This window comes from Cimex lectularius, unplaced genomic scaffold (assembly GCF_000648675.2).
Source record: "Cimex lectularius strain Harlan isolate CLEC.00 unplaced genomic scaffold, Clec_2.1 scaffold150, whole genome shotgun sequence".
NCBI lineage: Eukaryota > Metazoa > Arthropoda > Insecta > Hemiptera > Cimicidae > Cimex > Cimex lectularius.
This window is the reverse complement of record NW_019392717.1, coordinates 1,192,402-1,212,500: the sequence shown is the minus strand read 5'-3', so window position 1 is coordinate 1,212,500 and position 20,099 is coordinate 1,192,402. Positions and strand designations below refer to the sequence as shown.

General features: G+C 34.8%; 1 protein-coding gene across 1 annotated transcript in view; it reads right to left on the bottom strand.

The window, feature by feature from the left end:
• The window catches only part of LOC106665909 (transient receptor potential cation channel subfamily A member 1), a 93,314-nt gene continuing 73,215 nt past the window's right edge, over window positions 1-20,099 (bottom strand). Inside the window, 11 exon segments of the mRNA XM_024226573.1 lie at window positions 1-690; window positions 760-887; window positions 4,451-4,610; window positions 8,530-8,802; window positions 8,871-8,997; window positions 9,064-9,365; window positions 9,368-9,640; window positions 13,832-13,942; window positions 18,831-18,975; window positions 19,033-19,202; window positions 19,266-19,432. Of these exon segments, the coding sequence (XP_024082341.1) occupies window positions 532-690; window positions 760-887; window positions 4,451-4,610; window positions 8,530-8,802; window positions 8,871-8,997; window positions 9,064-9,365; window positions 9,368-9,640; window positions 13,832-13,942; window positions 18,831-18,975; window positions 19,033-19,202; window positions 19,266-19,432 (2,015 nt within the window). The 3' untranslated portion in view covers window positions 1-531.

Here is a 20,099-nt window from a genome sequence, read left to right as displayed (position 1 = left end):
TACAGTCTAAATGTTAAATATAGTACACTTACCCTGCTGAATCTTTTCATTTAAGCAAAAACAGTATCATTTAATAAATTGTTAGGAAAATATAATAAAGGCACAAATGAAATTCAAATTTTGAAAAATAGATGTTACAAAACATTTCTGTGCTTTTCAAAATTAATTTTGTCATCAGATTAATGTCTACTACTGTTTATTTTAATTAATTTATCACATTTAGTCATTTTAATTATTAATGAATAAGATAATTAAATTGTAGATTTGTTCTCTTGGTCTTGGAGATTTTGCTTTTAAATAATTAGCAGTACTTATTCAAAATTGCAGTACCAGAAAATAATGTTGTAAAACACATCTAATCATATGCTGAAATTGCAATTTGAAACCTGTAAAACACCTACACATATAATTTTTTTTTCTTTGAAAAACTGATTTTTTTTCAAATGTGAAACATCAATAGTTTTTTCAACTTCAAACATGTTGCATTATCACAATCATTTATGAAAATTATTGCTACTAAATTTTGCCCGATTATTTTGACTGTTGCGTCTTTGAAAAGCTCAGTGCAGTTCGAAGCTTATTTCTGACACGAGGTGATGTCCATTTGTTACCAGCTACTAAGCTAATTTGCAATTCTTTCGGTGAAACGCCTTCGTCGACTTCATCGGCTTCAGTTTTTATTTCCATTTTCTTAAACCAAATACATAAAACATTAGTAGCTCCTCATACAGTGATTTATATGAAATTGTCATTACTTACTTGCACAATTAATTTCAAAAGTTGGCCCTGTGTATCGAGGGTTTTTGATATATCTTTAAGCTTTCTTTTCATTTTACTCATCTCTTCTGATACGAAATCCTCGTTATTTTCTAAAACCATTTCTAGACCTAGTAACAATATCTTTTTAGTAAATATGAGCTAATCATTGTACGAGGAAGCATTATTGTTTGCTAAGCAGGATAAACCGTTCAACGCCATTAAAAATCACAGTAATTTATTTAATTAACAAATCAAAATTTAGCTAATAATTATAAATGATATAGTTTATAACGGGACTTACTACAGACCTGCAAACACTGATTTCAATAAAACATTTTCTCTTACTTAATTTACTTGAATTAGCAGTATGGTTTAATGTGTAGAGATTAGTGACCGTTAATCGATAGTAATTCAGATATCGTGAGATGCGGTCGGGTGTGATGTAGCTTTCAGAAAACCATTTTGGCACGATAAAGAAAATGTTTTTCTGAAACCTACATCACACCCGACCGCATCTGAATTAGTATGGTTTAATGTGATCTTGCATATTATTTTCTTATCGTAGACAAAAATGAAAAAGTACTAAATTTTATCAGCTTCTATTAATTATATAAATACTTAATTAATTATACACAATTTTTTTCGAAATGAAAAATTTGTGTCACAGGCGGGATTCGAACCCACGACTTTCGGCTCAATACGCCGCTGCTCTACCACTTGAGCTACCGTGACTTCGATCGCCCATGCAAACAAACTTCTCATTTCGACTACCCGATTTTATTCTAATTATAAGCAAATCGCGGCTTCATATAGAAACACTTTATATTAACCATTATACTAGATTAGCGGGACTGTGTACGATTTCACAGGTGTGATTCTAGATTTATACTAAATTTTATCAGCTTCTATTAATTATATAAATACTCAATTAATTATACACAATTTTTCATTTCGCAAAAAATTGTGTATAATTAATTGATTATTTATATAAAAAAGAAAAAGAATTGGCAGACGAAAATGAACAAACCAAAGCTTTTCAATGCGAAAACAAATATATATATTTAGTTATTTTTAAAATGTTAATATCTAATTTTTAATTTTAATTGTATTTAATTTTTTATGGTATTCTAAGAACTCAATTATTTTGTCTTTAACAAAAACTTCGCAAACATGCAGGGATTTTATTTTACATGCTTATATTTTATACCATCTCCTTAACAGTTGTAATACTTTAAACTTTAAAGGAAGGCTTAATATGAAATTTGAAGTTAAAAAGAGTTAATTTGAAATGAACTTTTTCGCATAAATTTACCTTTTTCTAACTTCAAATTAACCTTTTATAATTTCTTATTAAGCTTTTTTAACTTCTAATTAACCATTAATTTTAACATGTGGTGATTAGTGACCGTTAGTCGATAATTATTCAGAAATCATGAGATGCGGTCTGGTGTGATGTAGGTTTCAGAAAAACATTTTCTTTATCGTGCCAACGTTTCGATCTTTATTCAGATCATCTTCAGGGCCTGGGATTTACAAACATAATTTTGTAATTATGGTAATTAATAATAGTTTGTAAATCCCAGGCCCTGAAGATGATCTCAATAAAGATCGAAACGTTGGCACGATAAAGAAATGTTTTTCTCAAACCTACATCACACCAGACCGCATCTCACGATTTCTGAATAATTAATTTTAATTTGAAATGTACCTTTTTGTATAATGTTAACCCGTTTTAATTTCATATTAAGTCTTCAAAATAATCAAAAACCTTAGAAGATCGTATGAAAATTAGACATAATTAAAATTCTTCTTCTTTATGTTAAGATGTTTTAAAATATTAAATAATTGGGCTCTAAAAATTATTTGAAAATTTATTAAAAAGAAAGGGTTAATTTAAAATTTGAAATAAAAAAATTAATATTTAGTGTATAGTGCACTCACAACCGTAACACATCTACTCAGAAAACACACACTTTGAGCCCCGAAGATGATCTCAATAAAGATCGAAACATTGGCACGATAAAGAAAATGTTGTTCTACACCTACTTCACTCAAGACCGCATCTCACGACCTCTAAATAAAAATAATTAATTTGAAATAAAAGTTAATTCAAAATTAAAAAGGGTTAATTTGAATTTGAAAAAAGGTTAATTTGGTGCAAAATCTCTTATATCTGGATCCCCCAATAAGATCCCAATATCTGTATAAGAGAGTAAAGCAACATATCTATGATTGCAAAAAACCCAAGCAAAATCCTACAGCACTCGCTACCCACCATTTTGAACACAAACACAATTTCGACTTCAACAATCCAAAAATATTACAAATAGAACAAAACAAACATAAACGTAACTTTTTAGAAATTATTTAAATCAACAGAGATAAACACAGCATCAATTACAGAACAGACACATGTAAACTCAGACGCAGATACGCCAGTATAATTAATCAAATTCAATATAGATAATATACATATATCATCATCACACAAAACATATAATATAACATATAAAACATTCATTCCACACATTAAACATAGTCTAATTTTTCAACAATTTAGCTTTCCTTTTCCTATCCCCGTCAATATAATCCTGAAAGGATAATCAGGCCGAACCATTACCAACGTTTTTTTCCCCTTTGTCGGCTCTTTTCACCTCGAAGACTCCGACTCCTTAAACAAAAATGTATTTTCTATACCGACTTCCTTTCCCCCCTTCAAATTCCAATGTATATAAACATAAAACAGCAAAATCTCACAGGCACTCTCAACACGACGCAAGAATGGCACACTTACGCAGAAAACAAATACTTTGAGTGAGTAGAAATACTTTGATTGAATATAAAAAATATTTTTTTGCATTGTATAAATTCACTTTTTTCCACATCCTACATGTATTTGTTAAATTTAAACATTTTGTATGCTTTGTAAATCCCAGGCACTAAAGATGATCTCAATAAAGGTCGAAACGTTGGCACAATAAGAAAATGTTTTTCTGAAACCTACATCATAACAGACCGCATCTCTCGATTTCCGAATAATCATCGACTAACGGTCACTAATCACCACACATTTATAAAATGTTTTACACAGTTTTCGTTTTCGACGTGTCTGTATTTTTTCTATAATAACATAAATGACATAACTTTGAAGTGATAGGAAACTTTACAGGCATTTTCAAGTTATAAACTTTATGTAACGGCACAATTTAGGCATTCATAAATAAATAAGAACCGGAAATCAAAGATAAATTGTTTTGTGTGATTTCAACCTTACGCCCCTTGGCAAGAATGTCTAATATTTGTCGACCTAGTATCACACAAAATTTTTTAATTAAAATTGCTGATTCTAAGTCTCAGAATCTTCAAATTGTTAAACAGTAGGTTTTGAATACATTAAAACTATTTGTTAAATAAATTTTTTTTTGTGGCTTGTTTCATTTATAGACTGCATTTTAAAGTGAGAAGGGTATGGTTTTATGGCTTTTACATGTATATTTCAGTAATATTCTTTTAATTATCGTGTCTCCAGTATACAGACTAATTTCTTTTGGTGTTTTTGGTGAAATTGATCCTCAATCGTAACTTTAACTTTTATATTATTTATTTAGTGTTTAGAAAACGAAGAAGAAGAAAGGTGCAAGTTTGATTGATGCATAGCAGTGAATAGCATTAAATAAAATAATGTTTTTACCATCTTCAGAAAATGGATTGCAAAGCCACATCCGAAGGAATAAATCCAGAAACCCTAGTTTTCCTTTACATTCATTCGGATATTCAATCAACTCCATTTTGTCGACTTTTTCTAGGAGGACTTGAGGAAGTTTTCTTTCTAGCTCGGTATGTAAAACAACCTTTAAAAATAAACGAACACAATATTTTTTGATTAGCTGTTTGTCTTTTTCTAACAATAAACAAAAATTAAAACAAAAAACAGTTAGTGTGAAGAAGCTACTAATTGGTAGCGTTCCAAATTACATTGCACTACGTTTCACTTTCACTACCTTCACTAGACATGAGACATATCGCTGGGTCATTGCCTTTTTAGCATAGCAAGGCAAGTTTGAAGCATTCGGTGATGAGAGGTATTGGATGAATGGATTAATGTTGACTGGGAATGATTTATTGAACTTGCAATATCTGGAGAGGCTGTGTCAAGGTCATTGTGGTTCGTTCAGTGGATACTTAGCAAGAAGCATTTACGATTTTTCCCAGGATTTTGGATTGGGATGTTTATTATTCGTTATATACTTGGCAGAACTTTAAAGTTCCAGACCTTAAGTCCTGATCGGTTTAAGAATACTATTCCATTTACATTAGTCATTTGTTAGGTAGTGGGAGTATTTTTACGTCTGATAAGTTATAGTCTTTTAAGTCGCTTGTTGAGGTGCATCACCTTGCTCATGATTTGCGGTAGGAAGGAGGATGTTATTAAAGTAGAGCAGGTTCGTTAACAGAGTGAAAGTAATCCTTATTGATTTGTTGATGTTTTAGTTTAATTCTCTAAGCTGAGCACTGCTTTGTTAAATGAAGATGTTGCTGTAGGCTTTGGGAAAGGAAGAGGGAGACAAATAAATTATTGACATGAGAAAAATGTAAGAATAGAAGTGTCAGAGTGTGTAGGGATATCAGCTGTATATATATCTGAAAAGCACCTAGTGGGACACCAGCTTACAGTAGGTATAAGCACCAGGTTGGGGTTAAGCCTAGTACGCACTCGGATTTTTACGAGCCTGCGAAAACGACGGAGGAATTGCTCTTTTTTGCATTGTACGTAGTGAATCCAATCGGAGGTGCATTAAAAACGCCCAAAAAGATGGTGGGTTCCACAAATATTTCACGGCGGGAATCAGCACGGGAAAAATCTTTTGGATACGTTGCGATTAAATGATAGGTTGAGGAATTTTTTGAGGATGTCCCCGACCGATTTCGAAATCATTTTAATGAAAGTTGGCGGTAAAATTTCCAAGAAAGATACCGACTTTCGGGAATCTATCTCTCCGGCCAACCGATTAGCTGCCACACTCCGGTTCCTAGCGATTGGAGACTCGTAAACAAGCCTCATGTACCTTCAGGATTTCAAAACAATCAATATCAGATTTCGTGCCAGAAGTGTGCGAAGCCATCATTCATCGTTTGAGAGAATACATCAAGGTAAGTAAAGAATTGCAAGCAAATAATCAAATATTTTTATGTTTTGAAATTATATATTGCTGTAGGTAAGTAATAAAAGTGTAGATAAAAAGGTAAAAATATAACCCAATAATAAACCAAATTAACCCAAATCACAAAGAACCAAGTATGTTTCGAAATAACATATTGAAAACTTTAGGTTAGACACTGTCAAAATCTTCAAGAAAACACTACAACGTCAACTAAATAAATGAAGCAAGAGCGCTTGTTCCGTTTCACGTCCGCACTGGCAAATGTTGCGCAACATTGAGTCAAAGAATTCCATATGGGATGGGATTCAAAAGAGTCCGAAAATTCCAGCCCGCAACACACCAGATTCACGCAATAATGAGTCGGGGCAGCCCGGACAAAGGTTAGAGGCAGCCGAGACTCTCCGGAGATTCAGAGTAGACTCAAAGAATCCCAGTGCGTACTAGAAATAAAGAAAGAGATGTTCCCTTACTAATATAGGGTCAGTTAACAGGCTGATCGTAGGGTGCCCTTGAGCAGCTAAAGCAACAGGATGACATACCCGATCAAAGGCCTGAGTGACACTGAGGATTGCTTTAGAACAGTACTAACAGGTAAGAAGAGATGTCTACAAGTTGACACTGTAGTATAATGTAAAGGTGGCTGCGGAATCCCGAATTTCGGTAGTTTTAATAGGTATGATTTATTTTAGAAGGAGCCACACTAAGATTTTCCCCTAGGGCTGGGAATAAGGTTCTAAAGAAAGTAGGGAGATGTTCTGGTTGTTATTGTTTGTGTATCATACAGTGGAAGTAAGTTGTGATGAGAACTGAATTTAAGAGGTTTTCGTATTTATATGAAGAGGTGATAGATAATATTGCTTTCTTGGGGAAATATTTAAAGACGTAAAATGAAATGAGATCAAAACCAAGAGCCATCATGGGTCTGAGATGTTGTATAGCATGCCAAACGTCTGTAGTACCTATACATCTTTAAATTGATTATTAAAAAAATATTCTACAAATTACCTGCATAGCTAATCTTTTTAGTTGTGCGTTTCTCTTTATATATACATTACGCAGGGTGGGCGACCAAGACCCGAGTGGTTAAATGCCTGGGTAGACTCGTACCCCGTCCCTAAAAGGTCCGGAACGGTCGCCTCACGAGTCCTGCATAAACCTCTTGGACTTGTTCACAAACCCCAAGATTTTGGTCCATTTTATCTTGGGGAGTGATTTGGCAATGTCCACTCCTTCAAAAGTTTCAAATCTAAGCCTGGCATACCTATCACACTCTGCGAGGTAGTGCCGTGCCGTTTCTTCTTTTATTTCACAGAAGCGGCAAAAGGGGTCTGGTAAAATACCCATTATGAAGAGGTATCTTCTCAAGGTGCAATGGCCCGTCAGGATACCTATCAGCCTCCTAATTCCCCTCCTTGAGTTAGAGAATAGCCATTTCGATTCTTTTGGTACGATTTCCTACAAAAACTCTTTCGATTGCCTATGTACGGGGGACAGATTCCATTCTTTACGGAATTGTTTCATGCCCCAGCAATTAATACTCTCTTTCGCTGTGCTTATAGAGTGGGGTAATACCGTATAATAATATTGGCCCAAACGCAGTATTTGAGCCTTCTTTGGCCAGGCTATCCGCCTCTTCATTGACATAGTGTCCCTTATGAGCTCGTATCCATATGAGGGTTACCCTATTCTCGCACCTGGTAGTAATCCTATTAATAAGTTCAACAGTTTCCTCCACCAGCCTAGATGTTGATAGCACTTTTTGTAATGACTTAAGACTGGCCTGACTGTCGAAAAAATTCTAATGTCTTTTCCCTTGATCTTGTTATCCATAAGTGTTCTGCAGCAAACATTAATGGTCCAGATTTCCGCCTGAAAAACGGAGGTGTTATTACCAAGAGAGGAGGAGATGCTGATCCCTAATTTAGATATATGTATTCCAGCACCGCTTCCCTTGCCTTTAATGAGTTATCCATCGGTAAAGCAGTCTAGGCTATGATGGTCATCATCCGTACCATAGTTATATTCACATGGAGTAACTACCTGAAAGTACTTTTTCCCCGAAGGGGTTTTAACCTTTTTATCGCTAACGCTTAATAGTTGGCTGTTGACCTTACTCAATAATTGTAGAATTTTCGAGTGACCTATGTTGTTTCCCTTATGGTTCCAACTGCCTTCACTAATTAATCTATAGCAGCTGGTTAGTGCTCTAACCTTAACCTCTATGTGTAGAGGTGTAGTGTTGGTTATAATCTCAAGTGCTAGGGTGGGTGTAGTGGAAAATGCTCCCGTCATCATCAAACAGCCTAGTCTTTGAAATGACCTTGGTGGGGAGATGTTCTGGTTGTTATTGTTTGTGTACCATACAGTGGAATGTTTCCAGGAAGCAGGAACGCAACTCTCAAGTTGTGATGAGAATTGAATTTAAGAGGTTTTCATATCTATATGAAGAGGTGATAGATAATATTGCTTTCTTGGGGAAATATTTAAAGACGTAAAATGAAATGAGATCAAAACCAAGAGCCATCATGGGTCTGAGATGTATATAGCATGCCAAACGTCTGTAGTACTTATACATCTTTAGATTATATTAAAAAAATTTACAAGTTACCTGCATAGCTAATCTTTTTAGTTGTGCATTTCTCCTTACACTTTCGATATCTCCAACTGCCAAACCAATGAGGAGGTTCATTAGTAAAATCGGCATCAGAACCATGAATAGTCCCAAAATAAAAAACGCTGTAAACGGAGATGGTAGAGTCGGGCCTTCTTCGTTGCGAAGTAGGGGATGGACGTAAGTCCCAAGGAAGTCAATCTCTCCAAGCATCATTGAAAATGTTCTCATTAGGGACATACTAATAAATGAAAATGAAAGATGGTCCCCCTAAAATAAACAACATATGGGTTTTAACCATATTAAACATAAAAAAAGGAAATAGTTTGATTATTTACCTTAGAAAGTAGTATGTAAAACGACAAACCAAATGCTATTATTAATATAGAAAACACAACTAGCACTTTTATCAGTGTCTGTAGAATCTCCAAAAACATAACAACATAAATTCCAACTAGGTCAAACCTTGAAAATAAATTTTAAAAAATTTAGTTTTTGTCGGCATTTTTTTTATCTGGAAGTTAAGCTTACCTTTGAAGATTTAGCAGCAAAGTGAACCAACTAAGAAATACAGTGATAGATGCATAAGAAACTTGCATGTCATCGTTAACTCCGGTGAACAATGGTAGCACCATTAGTAGTGCGGTGATGTAAAGGACCCAAGAAACTAGATTTGTAGGATCTAACATGTACTGCCAACGTTGTTGAAATAGTTGAACTAATTCTCTCAAAGTACTGAAGAATATGTATATAAGGATCATCGATGCACTTAAATATCCTGCTGTTGTTGCATTGTGCGAGTTAAACGTAGAAAACTGTGAATAATTTATCTGAAAAAGCGTTTTAAATTAAAAAAACTCTTTTTGATATAAAACACCGAGAAAACGCTTACGACAGTAGTGTTGTCAGCGTTGGGTACGGGGATGGTTTTGAGTTCTATCTTTTCCATTAGTTGCGATGAAAACAAAGTGACAAACATTAAAAACACTAAGTAAATTAGTAAGTAAGCAAGATGAAAGTATTTTCCGTATGAATTCCATTTCATCTGCAAATATTTTTGACTAAGTGGATGTGCAAGCAGTTCCACTCTTCCATGCTGCACCATCGCCTTAAAATAACAAACAAATAAATTAATTTTACAATTGAGGGAATTTTTATAAACGCATTTGCATTTTTCAGGGCTTTTGTCGACTAAAAAATACAAACACTTTTAATATTTAGTTTTAAATACTTTCGATTTTAGTGGTAAAAATAGTTTAGACAGTGATTGATGTCTTTTGCATAGTACAGTTTTTTTATTTGATTAAGAATATATTGTTAAATATTTAAGTGTTTATATAAAAACATGGCTGTAAAGAATTTTGTATTGCCATTAACAAAAAGAAAATACATTGCTGATTTGCTACAATAACAAAATTTGTTTCTGTAAGAAGATAACATTGCATATTACTATAATAATTATACTTAAAATGTAATTAAAACATTTAAAAATATAGTAAAAGTGCAGGTTAAAAAAAATTAGATCACCGAAACATTTTTTTGGTTGACACTAGATCGAAAAGTAGACGTGTTTCTGAAAGTTATTACTTATGGACCATAGGAGACAAGAATTTTTTTTTTGAGCTAATTAAAGAAAATTTGTTCTAAAACATGGTTTTCTGCCTTTATTGTGCATGTATTTAAAGGATACTATATGAATTATTATTTATGAATAATGTTTCTTTATTAGACTGGACCTATATTTTTGGGGAGACCACTATCCTTCAAAAAAATCCCTAACCATCACTAAACTTGTCTGAGTCCAACTTAACCACCTGATGTACTTCGAGAGCTCGTAGACGATGTCGTCGGTTTTTTTTTTTTTTTTCCTGATTCTGCAAATGTTAATAGGATGCTGCCCTGATGATGGCCTTATAAAGGCCGAAAACTAGGCAAGTTTTCACAGTCGACTTCTTTCTCTACCTGACCAGAAACCGACCCCAAACACGTTAAATTCTATAAACCAATAAAAATAAGATATAATAGACCTCTTAAATATATGCCTACTATCTAATTATTGTAAATTTAACAATAAATTTTATGAAATGAAAGGTTTACCAATGTGGTTTCCATAATCCCCACTTTATGCCGAAATATTCGCGGATAACTTTGAACAGATTCATTTAAGATTCACTAATTTCGTGGTCCGCTTGACCAATTAATACTTTACAATTAATTAAGGTTTTTAGTCGAGATGAAAAAAAGGGTTAATGGCACGAGAGGGATTCGAACCCAGGACCTTCGGCTAGATACGCCGCTGCTCTACCACCTGAGCTATCGTGACCTCTATCCACTCGGACATCAACTCCCCATCTCAACCCCACCTTATGAGTTTTCCCTCCTTTTGCTATTTTTCATCTCGACTAAAAACCTTCATTTAAAATGAAATAACATATAACTTAAATCTGTCCTTGTTTTGGAAACGATATGTAGACGATATTTTATGTATGATCGGGAACACTGGAAGTTCTAAAAGAATTCCTCCAATTAATTCTTTTCACCTTAGTATAAATTTTACATTGAAAATAATAAAGAAGGTTGTTTATACTTTTTAGTCCATAATAAATAACCTAATTGAAATAGGCATACGTAGAAAACACACCAAACAGACACCATGATACCAGTAGATTCACCCACGGACCCAAAAAGCTGCTGGATTTGTCATTTGTCTCATAGACCGTATGTTGAGAGTCCGGTTAACACCTGCTAATATTTAAAAAAAAATAAAACCTTGGCTAAAAACAATGGACATCAAGAAATATTTGTCGATAGGTTACTAGTAAAAATAATATAAAAAATTACTTTAAAATAAGGAACAACTGGACTCAGCCATCGCACTAAAAAAAACCTTTAGGTTTTCGCTGCTTGCCATAAATTGGGAAACTATCACAAAAAATAGGTAAAATTCTTAAACAAGGTTTGAGAACAGCTTTTCGAAGTTCACTTAGAAACTCTCAAAACTTAGGACAAGGTAGACAATTTGGCAAAGAGCGGGGCTTACCAACAAAATTGTAATGCTTGCTATATTAAATATATAAGAGAAATTCGAACGACAGTAAAAAAACAATTGCCTATATCGACCAAAACACAATTTCAATTTTAATTTAAATCCAACAGTGTTACACTACTACATTGACTTGAGAAATGTCCAATAAAAAAATGTAAAATTAAAAATGGACAAAATTGCTTAAATAATATAATAGGTTTTGATTTCCATCCTATTTTAAAAATGTACCTAAATTATATTTGACATACAAATAAATCACTAATTTAAAATTATTTTCTTAAAGTATTTATTAGGGTAATAGTTAATTCGCGTTTTTCGACATTCCAAATTGTGCAGTACCAAAAACCAGCTACTCATTGGTACTTGGCATTGGAGTTTTTTTCCAATTTCGAAAACACGCGCGTTGTGCCAAAATTTCAAGACAGTCAACCAGCTACTTTTGAGTTTGGGAGCACTCACATACGAAGGCTAAATGTGTGTATATTTTTTAAACGCAGGAATCTGAGTGCAGGGCAAGTTCCAGCAAGCCACGAACCAATTCACCTGGGTTTTCTTTTCATCACCATATCTCAGGTTCCACTCAAGATTGGCTTCTTTGATTTGAAACATAAATTAAGCTGAGGTCGCTTAGGACATTGCATGTGTATCTCAAAGAGCAACCCTAAGTCTGGAACGTTTTTCTTATCTTATGAGTTCTCTACCTTCCCTTCACTCACCTCTCCTGAGCAAACGTTGTCCCTTTGTTTTTCTCCCCATTCAGAAATTGGCAATGAGTTAACCAAAAAAAATAAAAGAACTTTGTTGCTCATAAATGTAGGAGTGAAGTGAAGTTGGCCACAATTATACCCACTACTTTGATAGGATGACTTTTTTGGGGAGGATTCTGGAATTTTTATCTTTTCTTTTGAGGTCTCTCAGGTGATTTAATAAAAAAAGAACGAACTTGGCCACAGTGTAGATATCATTAAATTGCTAGGCCAATTTCTTTGGAGGGGGTCTGGAACTTCGCCCTTTTTTTCACGGTTAGGTTTTTGTTGACATTTTACTTTAAGTGCTTTCATTTCATACCAACTCATAAGTTAATTTTGAGTTAAAGTAGGTTAATTTCAACTTGACAAGAGTTAATTAGAATTATAAAACGGTTAATTTGCATTTAAAATGGTTAATGTGGAATTAAAAATGGTTAGTATGATGTAAAAATGTTTAGTTTGAAATTAACCATTTTTCCCGATTTGCGATGGTGTGTAATCAAGGAATAATTCTTTGGTTTGGCTTTGTGTCTATACATGGTAAAGAGAGTCAAACCCAAACCAAAAAATTAACAATTTTTTAGTTCAAAATAACCTTTTTTTAATAATTTGACGTATAATTTGATAGAAAAAAGCTATATATTTCAATATGCTGCTTGAATTTACTCGCCCAATTATTGATATTTTTTGTTTTTGCAAAGTAAGTTAAACAATATTTAGTTAAAACTAATAAATTTCTTTTTGCAAGAAATAGTTAATCGGCATTTTTCACACTTAAAAAACAAACAAAAAAAAAACAATCTTTTATCGAAGTAACTTGAAATATGTATATGCTAAATAATGTAGTAGACCGCAGTCGTCCGACTCGTATTGCCATGTTTGCGGTACTGAGCTCAAATCCCAACATAACCCACGTTTTTTTAAATTGTGAATAATAGGGAGAAATATTATTGTTCTGTTGTAAAGTATTTGACCACGATAGCCAACGAGTAGTTGGGCGTTAAGCCCTTCTATATGAAAAGAATTACATTACTTATTTTTGCTTTTTTTATATGCACAACGAAGCCAGAAGTAAATTTAAATTACTTAAAATAGTTTTTTTGTAGGCTCAAATTGGTAAGAAGTAGTCTAGCATTTTTCGGTCTAGTTTCACCAAGGAAAGTTTAATTGAAATCCGTGATCCCACTTTCATTGTGTTAACTACCTTGTTAGTGAGTTGAGGACTGTTAAAGGCAATACTCACGTTTATTACCTGAAGAGGGCTAGGCTTCCACTTTGGGTTTCCAATAAGGGTCCTTTTATCTCTCACAGCTTTCGCCGAAAATTGATAATTTTCAAAAGAATACTTGATCTAAAGACAGTAACAATTCATGCAAACGTCACGTCAACAAACAATTACAGTCTACCAACTCTGTGTTCTCATTGACGGTTAAGCAAGCTGTGCAAAAGAAAATTTGAAGACATGCGAAAAAAAAGATACAAAAACGTCGAGTTTTTCACTTACATTCAAAGCTGGAAGAGGGATTGGGTTGGACTGGGAGTAAGAATCGCCACTCTTGCTGTCCATAGGAGAGTTGATAATTGCACATTGAAGACAAGTGAAACTGTACTTGATCTGCATAAAAAGAGTGCACGTTTTACATTCAACCAATCAACCCTTGTTTGGTTTTTAAAGATGATGAAGCGAATTTATTAAGATTGCAAAGCAAATGAAATTTATACAATGGTACATCATAATTTCTTTATGTTTTAATATTGTTTTATATTATTATGTATAGGCCCATTATACTTTTATTTTCTTACATTTATAGATACATTTTGATGAGAAGGAGATAAAATTAACAATGCTCTCTCTCTCTCTCTCTCTCTCTCTCTCTCTCTCTTTCTCTCTCTCTCTCTCTCACACACACACACACACACACACACACACACACACTCGCTCACGCACGCACGCACGAAGGCTTGAGCTGCAGCTAATGGTAACTCAAGGGCATGATAGCCTCCAGCGAAGTTCGACTATCCGAGACCGGAGATCCTGCTGTGTTTTGTGGATTTAGTGAATGCCATTTTTATTTTTCTGAACTGGCTGACGGATTCTGACCATGCCTTAAGGTGTTTAGTCGTATTTTTGTTACTTTTTTGTAAAACGTTTAATAAACACCTTTATCTAACTATCTACATTGAGAGGCAAAAAAGTGGCACCCTTTGCAATCGTTATAACTTTTATTTTTTGTTGTTTACTGGTTTAAAAAAAAAGATATGGCTAAATAAAAAAAATAAACTGAGTAAAACAATTTTACCAAAAATGTCGCTAGAGAATCAATTCAGTACGGAGTATTTCCTCCTCTTGTGATGAACACCGATTGCATTCGTCGTGGCATCAATTGCGAAGTTTTGAAAATAGTGCTGTCGAATATTTGTAGAATCTTCCAACAGCTCCTTTCCTGCAAATTTTCTAGCATGGCTGGTCGACTTTTTCCCTGACAACTCATCCCGAAGGGCTTAAGTCCGGACTACATGCTGGCCACTCCAAACATTGAACTGAAGCTCGTTCCAAGTAGTCAGCAGTCACGAACGATCCTAGCTGTGTGGGGCCTTGAATTGTCATTCATAAAAAAAACCGTCGTCAATTAGTGGTAATAAGGAACCACTTCTTCTGATAATACATCTTCAAAATAAGAGAGCTATCGAAGAAGATCAAGTTTGTGCGACCTAACACCTGCTCAAACCAAAAACTCCACCACCTCCATAGCTTCTCCGAGTGAAAATGTTGCGGGGATTTATCGCTCTCCTCTTCTTCCCCAAACCCTCTCTCGGCCGTCAATACACCTCAAAGAAAACCTTCCCTCATCCAGAAACAGTCCAGCTTTGCTCAGGCCAATTCATCAGATTTTTCGTGAAATCTAACTGTTCTGTGCCTTGTGAGAAGTTATGGACGAGGCCTTCTCACACGTAAACCAGCTTCTGCCTTACAGCGCGTAAACTGACATTGACATGTCTAACTTGTTGAAGTCGCTGCTTGATCTCAACAGCGATAGAATATCTATTAGGGAGAACATTCAAAACAATAAAACAATCATCACTCCGAGATGTGTCGCGATGGCGACCTGATCCCTGCCTCCTTGAGCATTCTCCAGTATCTTGAGCTTCTGAATTCGGACAGTAGTTCTGGGAATGTTAAGCACCCTGGCCACATACAATCTGCATCACTTAAAATCACCCCTCAAACATACTTGAAACTTAAAAAAAATCAAACCTTGTAACGTTGTAAAGAAGCTTTATATAAAAACCAACAAAGAAGAGATTGACTATTCAAAGATTTATTTACAAAATCCAATTGTAAACACAAGTGGGATATTTTATCTGTGTTTATTTACCTCTAATTAAGTTAAATTTTTTTTACGAGGGTTCGCAACAGCAGAGGTCATATAAACCCTCGGGGTGCCGGTGTTTTTGAAAAAAAGCCTATTTGTATCTAGGGGCGTCGGTGGCCGCCACGGTTTGGGCGTTGACAAGGCGCTCATCACTGTAAGGTAAAGGTCCCGGGTTCGAATCCAGCAGCCCTACATTCGAACCAGACATACTTACAAATGGGCTTTTTTCGAAAACACCGGCACCCTGAGGGTTTATATGACCTCTGCTGTTGCGAACCCTCGTAAAAAAATTTAAAAAATTGTATCTAGGTGGCAGTGGAAAAAAGAATTGGAATCCTTTTTTGACCTCCCCTCCTCAAAAATTGTGAACATATAAATAAACCAAATTCGTATGTGTCTTTAAGGAATTTTGACGATTACAAAAACAAAACAGGTGTGGAGACTACATTTAAACTTTGAGGCTCGGTTTAGGGAAAGGTGACGGAATTAGTAACGTAATTCGTAAACGTAATTCACTCGGTAGAGACAAGCCTTCCATATTTTGAGAAGAAAATCGAAATTTGAACTTTGTAAAGTTCAGTCTGCAAAAAACGATACCTGATTCCAGACGGCTGACCAATACCCCAGGACATAAGTTACCTCGAGGAATTCCTAGCCAAATTTTAAAACTTGGCAGAGTGCGCCGGATTTTATGTTGGAGAAAAAACTAAGTGAAGTACTTGTAAGTAACCAGATATAAAAAGCCAGGGGAGCTATTTCCAAAAGTGGGCTTAAATCCTGTGGCAAAATATGTAGCTTGTAGTTAATACACATTCTTTATTTTGAAGTTATGACAAGCAGGGCCGCTGGATTCGAACCCAGGACCTTTACTTTACAGTGATGAGCGCCGTGTCAACGCCTAAACCGTTGCGGCCAGCGTCGCCCCTTCCAAATATTGGTGTAGGATAACCAATAAAGGATTGTCTTATAGATAATTAAAAATATTAAAAGTGCCCGCTTTTTGCCTCAGTGTATTTTTCTGAATAATTAAAAACTTTAAAGTCTGGAAAACCTTTTGTATTTCAAATTGAGTTTGATTTTTTTTAAAACTTATTATTGCTATTTATATTATCTCGTTTATTCGTTAAAACTATTGTATTCAAAACTATTAATCGGTATTATACATGTAATAATATAATTCTCTCTCTCTCTCTCTATCTCTCTCTCTCTCTCTCTCTCTCTCTTTCATTCTTTCTCACTCTCTCTCTTTCTCTCTTGCTCTCTCTCACTTTCCCTTTCTCTCTTGCTCTCTCTCCCTTTCTCACTCTCTCACTTTCTCTCTCTCTCTTTCTTTCTTTCTCACTCTCTCTCACTTTCCCTTTCTCTCTTGCTCTCTCTCACTTTCTCTTTCGCTCGCTCTCTCTCTTTCTTTCTTTCTCACTCTCTCTCTTTCTCTCTTGCTCTCTCTCACTTTCTCTCTTGCTCTCTCTCACTTTCTCTTTCTCTCTTGCTCTCTCTCACTTTCTCTCTCTCTCACTTTCTCTTTCTCTCTCTCTCTTTCTCTCTTGCTCTCTCTCTCACTTTCTCTCTCTCTCTTTCTTTCTCACTCTCTCACTTTCCCTTTCTCTCTTGCTCTCTCTCACTTTCTCTCTCGCTCTCTCTCTCTCTCTCTTTCTTTCTTTCTCTCTCTCACTTTCTCTCTTGCTCTCTCTCTCTCTCGCTTTCTCTTTCTCTCTTGCTCTCTCTCACTTTCTCTCTCTCTCTTTCTTTCTCACTCTCTCACTTTCCCTTTCTCTCTTGCTCTCTCTCACTTTCTCTCTCGCTCTCTCTCTCTCTCTTTCTTTCTTTCTCTCTCTCTCTTTCTCTCTTGCTCTCTCTCTCTCACTTTCTCTTTCTCTCTTGCTCTCTCTCACTTTCTCTCTCTCTCTCACTTTCTCTTTCTCTCTCTCTTTCTCTCTTGCTCTCTCTCTCACTTTCTCTCTCTCTTTCTTTCTTTCTCACTCTCTCACTTTCCCTTTCTCTCTTGCTCTCTCCCAATTTCTCTCTCGCTCTCTCTCTCTCTCTCTTTCTTTCTTTCTCTCTCTCTCTTTCTCTCTTGCTCTCTCTCACTTTCTCTTTCTCTCTTGCTCTCTCTCACTTTCTCTCTCTCTCACTTTCTCTTTCTCTCTCTCTTTCTCTCTTGCTCTCTCTCACTTTCTCTTTCTCTCTTGCTCTCTCTCTCACTTTCTCTCTCTCTCTTTCTTTCTCACTCTCTCACTTTCCTTTTCTCTCTTGCTCTCTCTCACTTTCTCTCTCGCTCTCTCTCTCTCGCTCTCTCTCTCTCTCTCTCTCTCTCTCTCTCTCTCTCTCTCTTTCTCTATTCGTCTATTACCTTTTATCATATCTTAGCAAACAATTAACTATATGAAACATGCCTTATTAAAACAGATTTTGGATAAATTAGAAGGTTAACATTTCAAAACTGTCATAATCATAATGGTCTATGACCATATTGCGTTTGTTTAAAAGATGACTGTGCAGAAGAATTATGTTTAGTTACTAATTAAATTTTCTGTGTATGTACAATCAACGCTTAAAGAAAGTGGGTTACAGAAGAATCTCATGTCAGTAAGCATTAGCTTGTTTAATATTTTTGTTGTTATTGGTAGACTGCAGTTAAAAAAATTACTTTTATTAATTTTATTAATTAATTTATTAAAAACTTGTATTATCAGAATCTAGGTTCTGATTATACATAAACTATAGAACAAGAACTACTCCAACCACTACATTTTTCTTTTACCCAACAACTTTTTATCTTTCATAGGTTCAATATATTATAAACAACTTCCCAAAGAGAAAGTTCTTTAATGGATCCTTTAACCTCTAAAATTCATTAGTCGTCTATTTAATAGTTAACAAAGAGGAAGAAGGAATTGCAATTTTGGACAATTTTTTATTATTTTTGCTCTTTATCTATAGTCGAGCATCTTGATATATTGCTTGCTAGTAACTAACTGTGCTAGTAAATATGTATACTTTAATAGTTAAGACTCAAGTAATTGAAATATTGATTTTTTAAATTTTCAAAATCACGCTTTTTGGCCCCATATAGGGAGCGTGTAGGTATGCCAGCCGACATGAGGATTGCACTTTAAAAAGTCTACTTACATAGAAAGACTTTGAATCTTTTTTGCAGTTTGCTTTCGTTATGCATTTGTCTTGAACTGATTCAAATACTCTCGGCATTGATGCTATCAGTGCTAATGTGACACAAGGGTGTTTGTCTGAACGTAGAGCCATAACTTCTGGACCTCTTTAAACAAAAATTATATATTAATTGCGTATAGTTTATGTTGGTTCAGGACTTTACCTTAAATCGTGCGTCACCATGGCCAGCGCAGCTTCAGGAAATTTATAATAAATCGCATAGTCGATCGCGCTCAAGTCGATGTTGTTATAAAGCAGTTTACAATTCATGGACAGAAGGAGGGCTATGGAGTTGGGCTTATTTTCCATCGTAGCCAAATGTAAGGCTGTATTCTACAAGGAAAAAGAAAAAAAATTATGGACTGTTGCGTGTACGTTATTTTTCCGAGTTCTTACGCCGTCTTTGTCGACTTGATCGAGAAGGTGGGAATGAACAGAATGTAGAAGTTCCATTGTTTGCGTATATCCGCTCATAGCGGCTAAGTGAAGAGGATTTCGACCATTGTGATCCCTATGAAGTAACGCCCCTCTGTTCAGCAAAAGAGAAACCACTCTTGTGTGACCTAAAAAAAACCATTATTATTAATCCTTTCAATTAATTAATCTTTTTACGTAAATGATTATTCGGAAATCGTGAGATGCGGTCTGATGTGATGTAGGTTTCATTTTTTCACATTTTCTTTATTGTGCCAACGTTTCGATCTTCATTGAGATCATCTTCAGAGCTCAAAGTGTTTGTTTTCTGCGTAAGTGAGCCATTCTTGCGTGTCGTGTTGAGAGTGCCGTTTTTATGTAATGTTTTGGTTGAATTGAAAAAGTTAGTGCCACGAGTGGGATTCGAACCCACGACCTTCGGCTAAATATGTGGTATATAGCTCAAGTGGTAGAGCAGCGGCGTATTTAGCAGAAGGTCGTAGGTTCGAATCCCACTCGTGGCACTAAATTTTTCAATTCAACCAAAACGTTACATAAAAAGATTAATTATTTGAAAGAAGTAATTTGGTCAATAGACCACTAAATATCATGGATTATTATTTATTTGAAATCAACTTACTGCTTGTAACAGTTTGAAAAAACTATAAATATACTTAATTAAATGATAAATCATTTTTAAATGTATGTTTAAACCAATAAAAACTCGTTGAATATGAGAACATCGTTTTTACCTTACAAAAGATGTTCAAAATTATCTCTAAATTTGTTAAGTAATGACATCTATACTGAACCAAA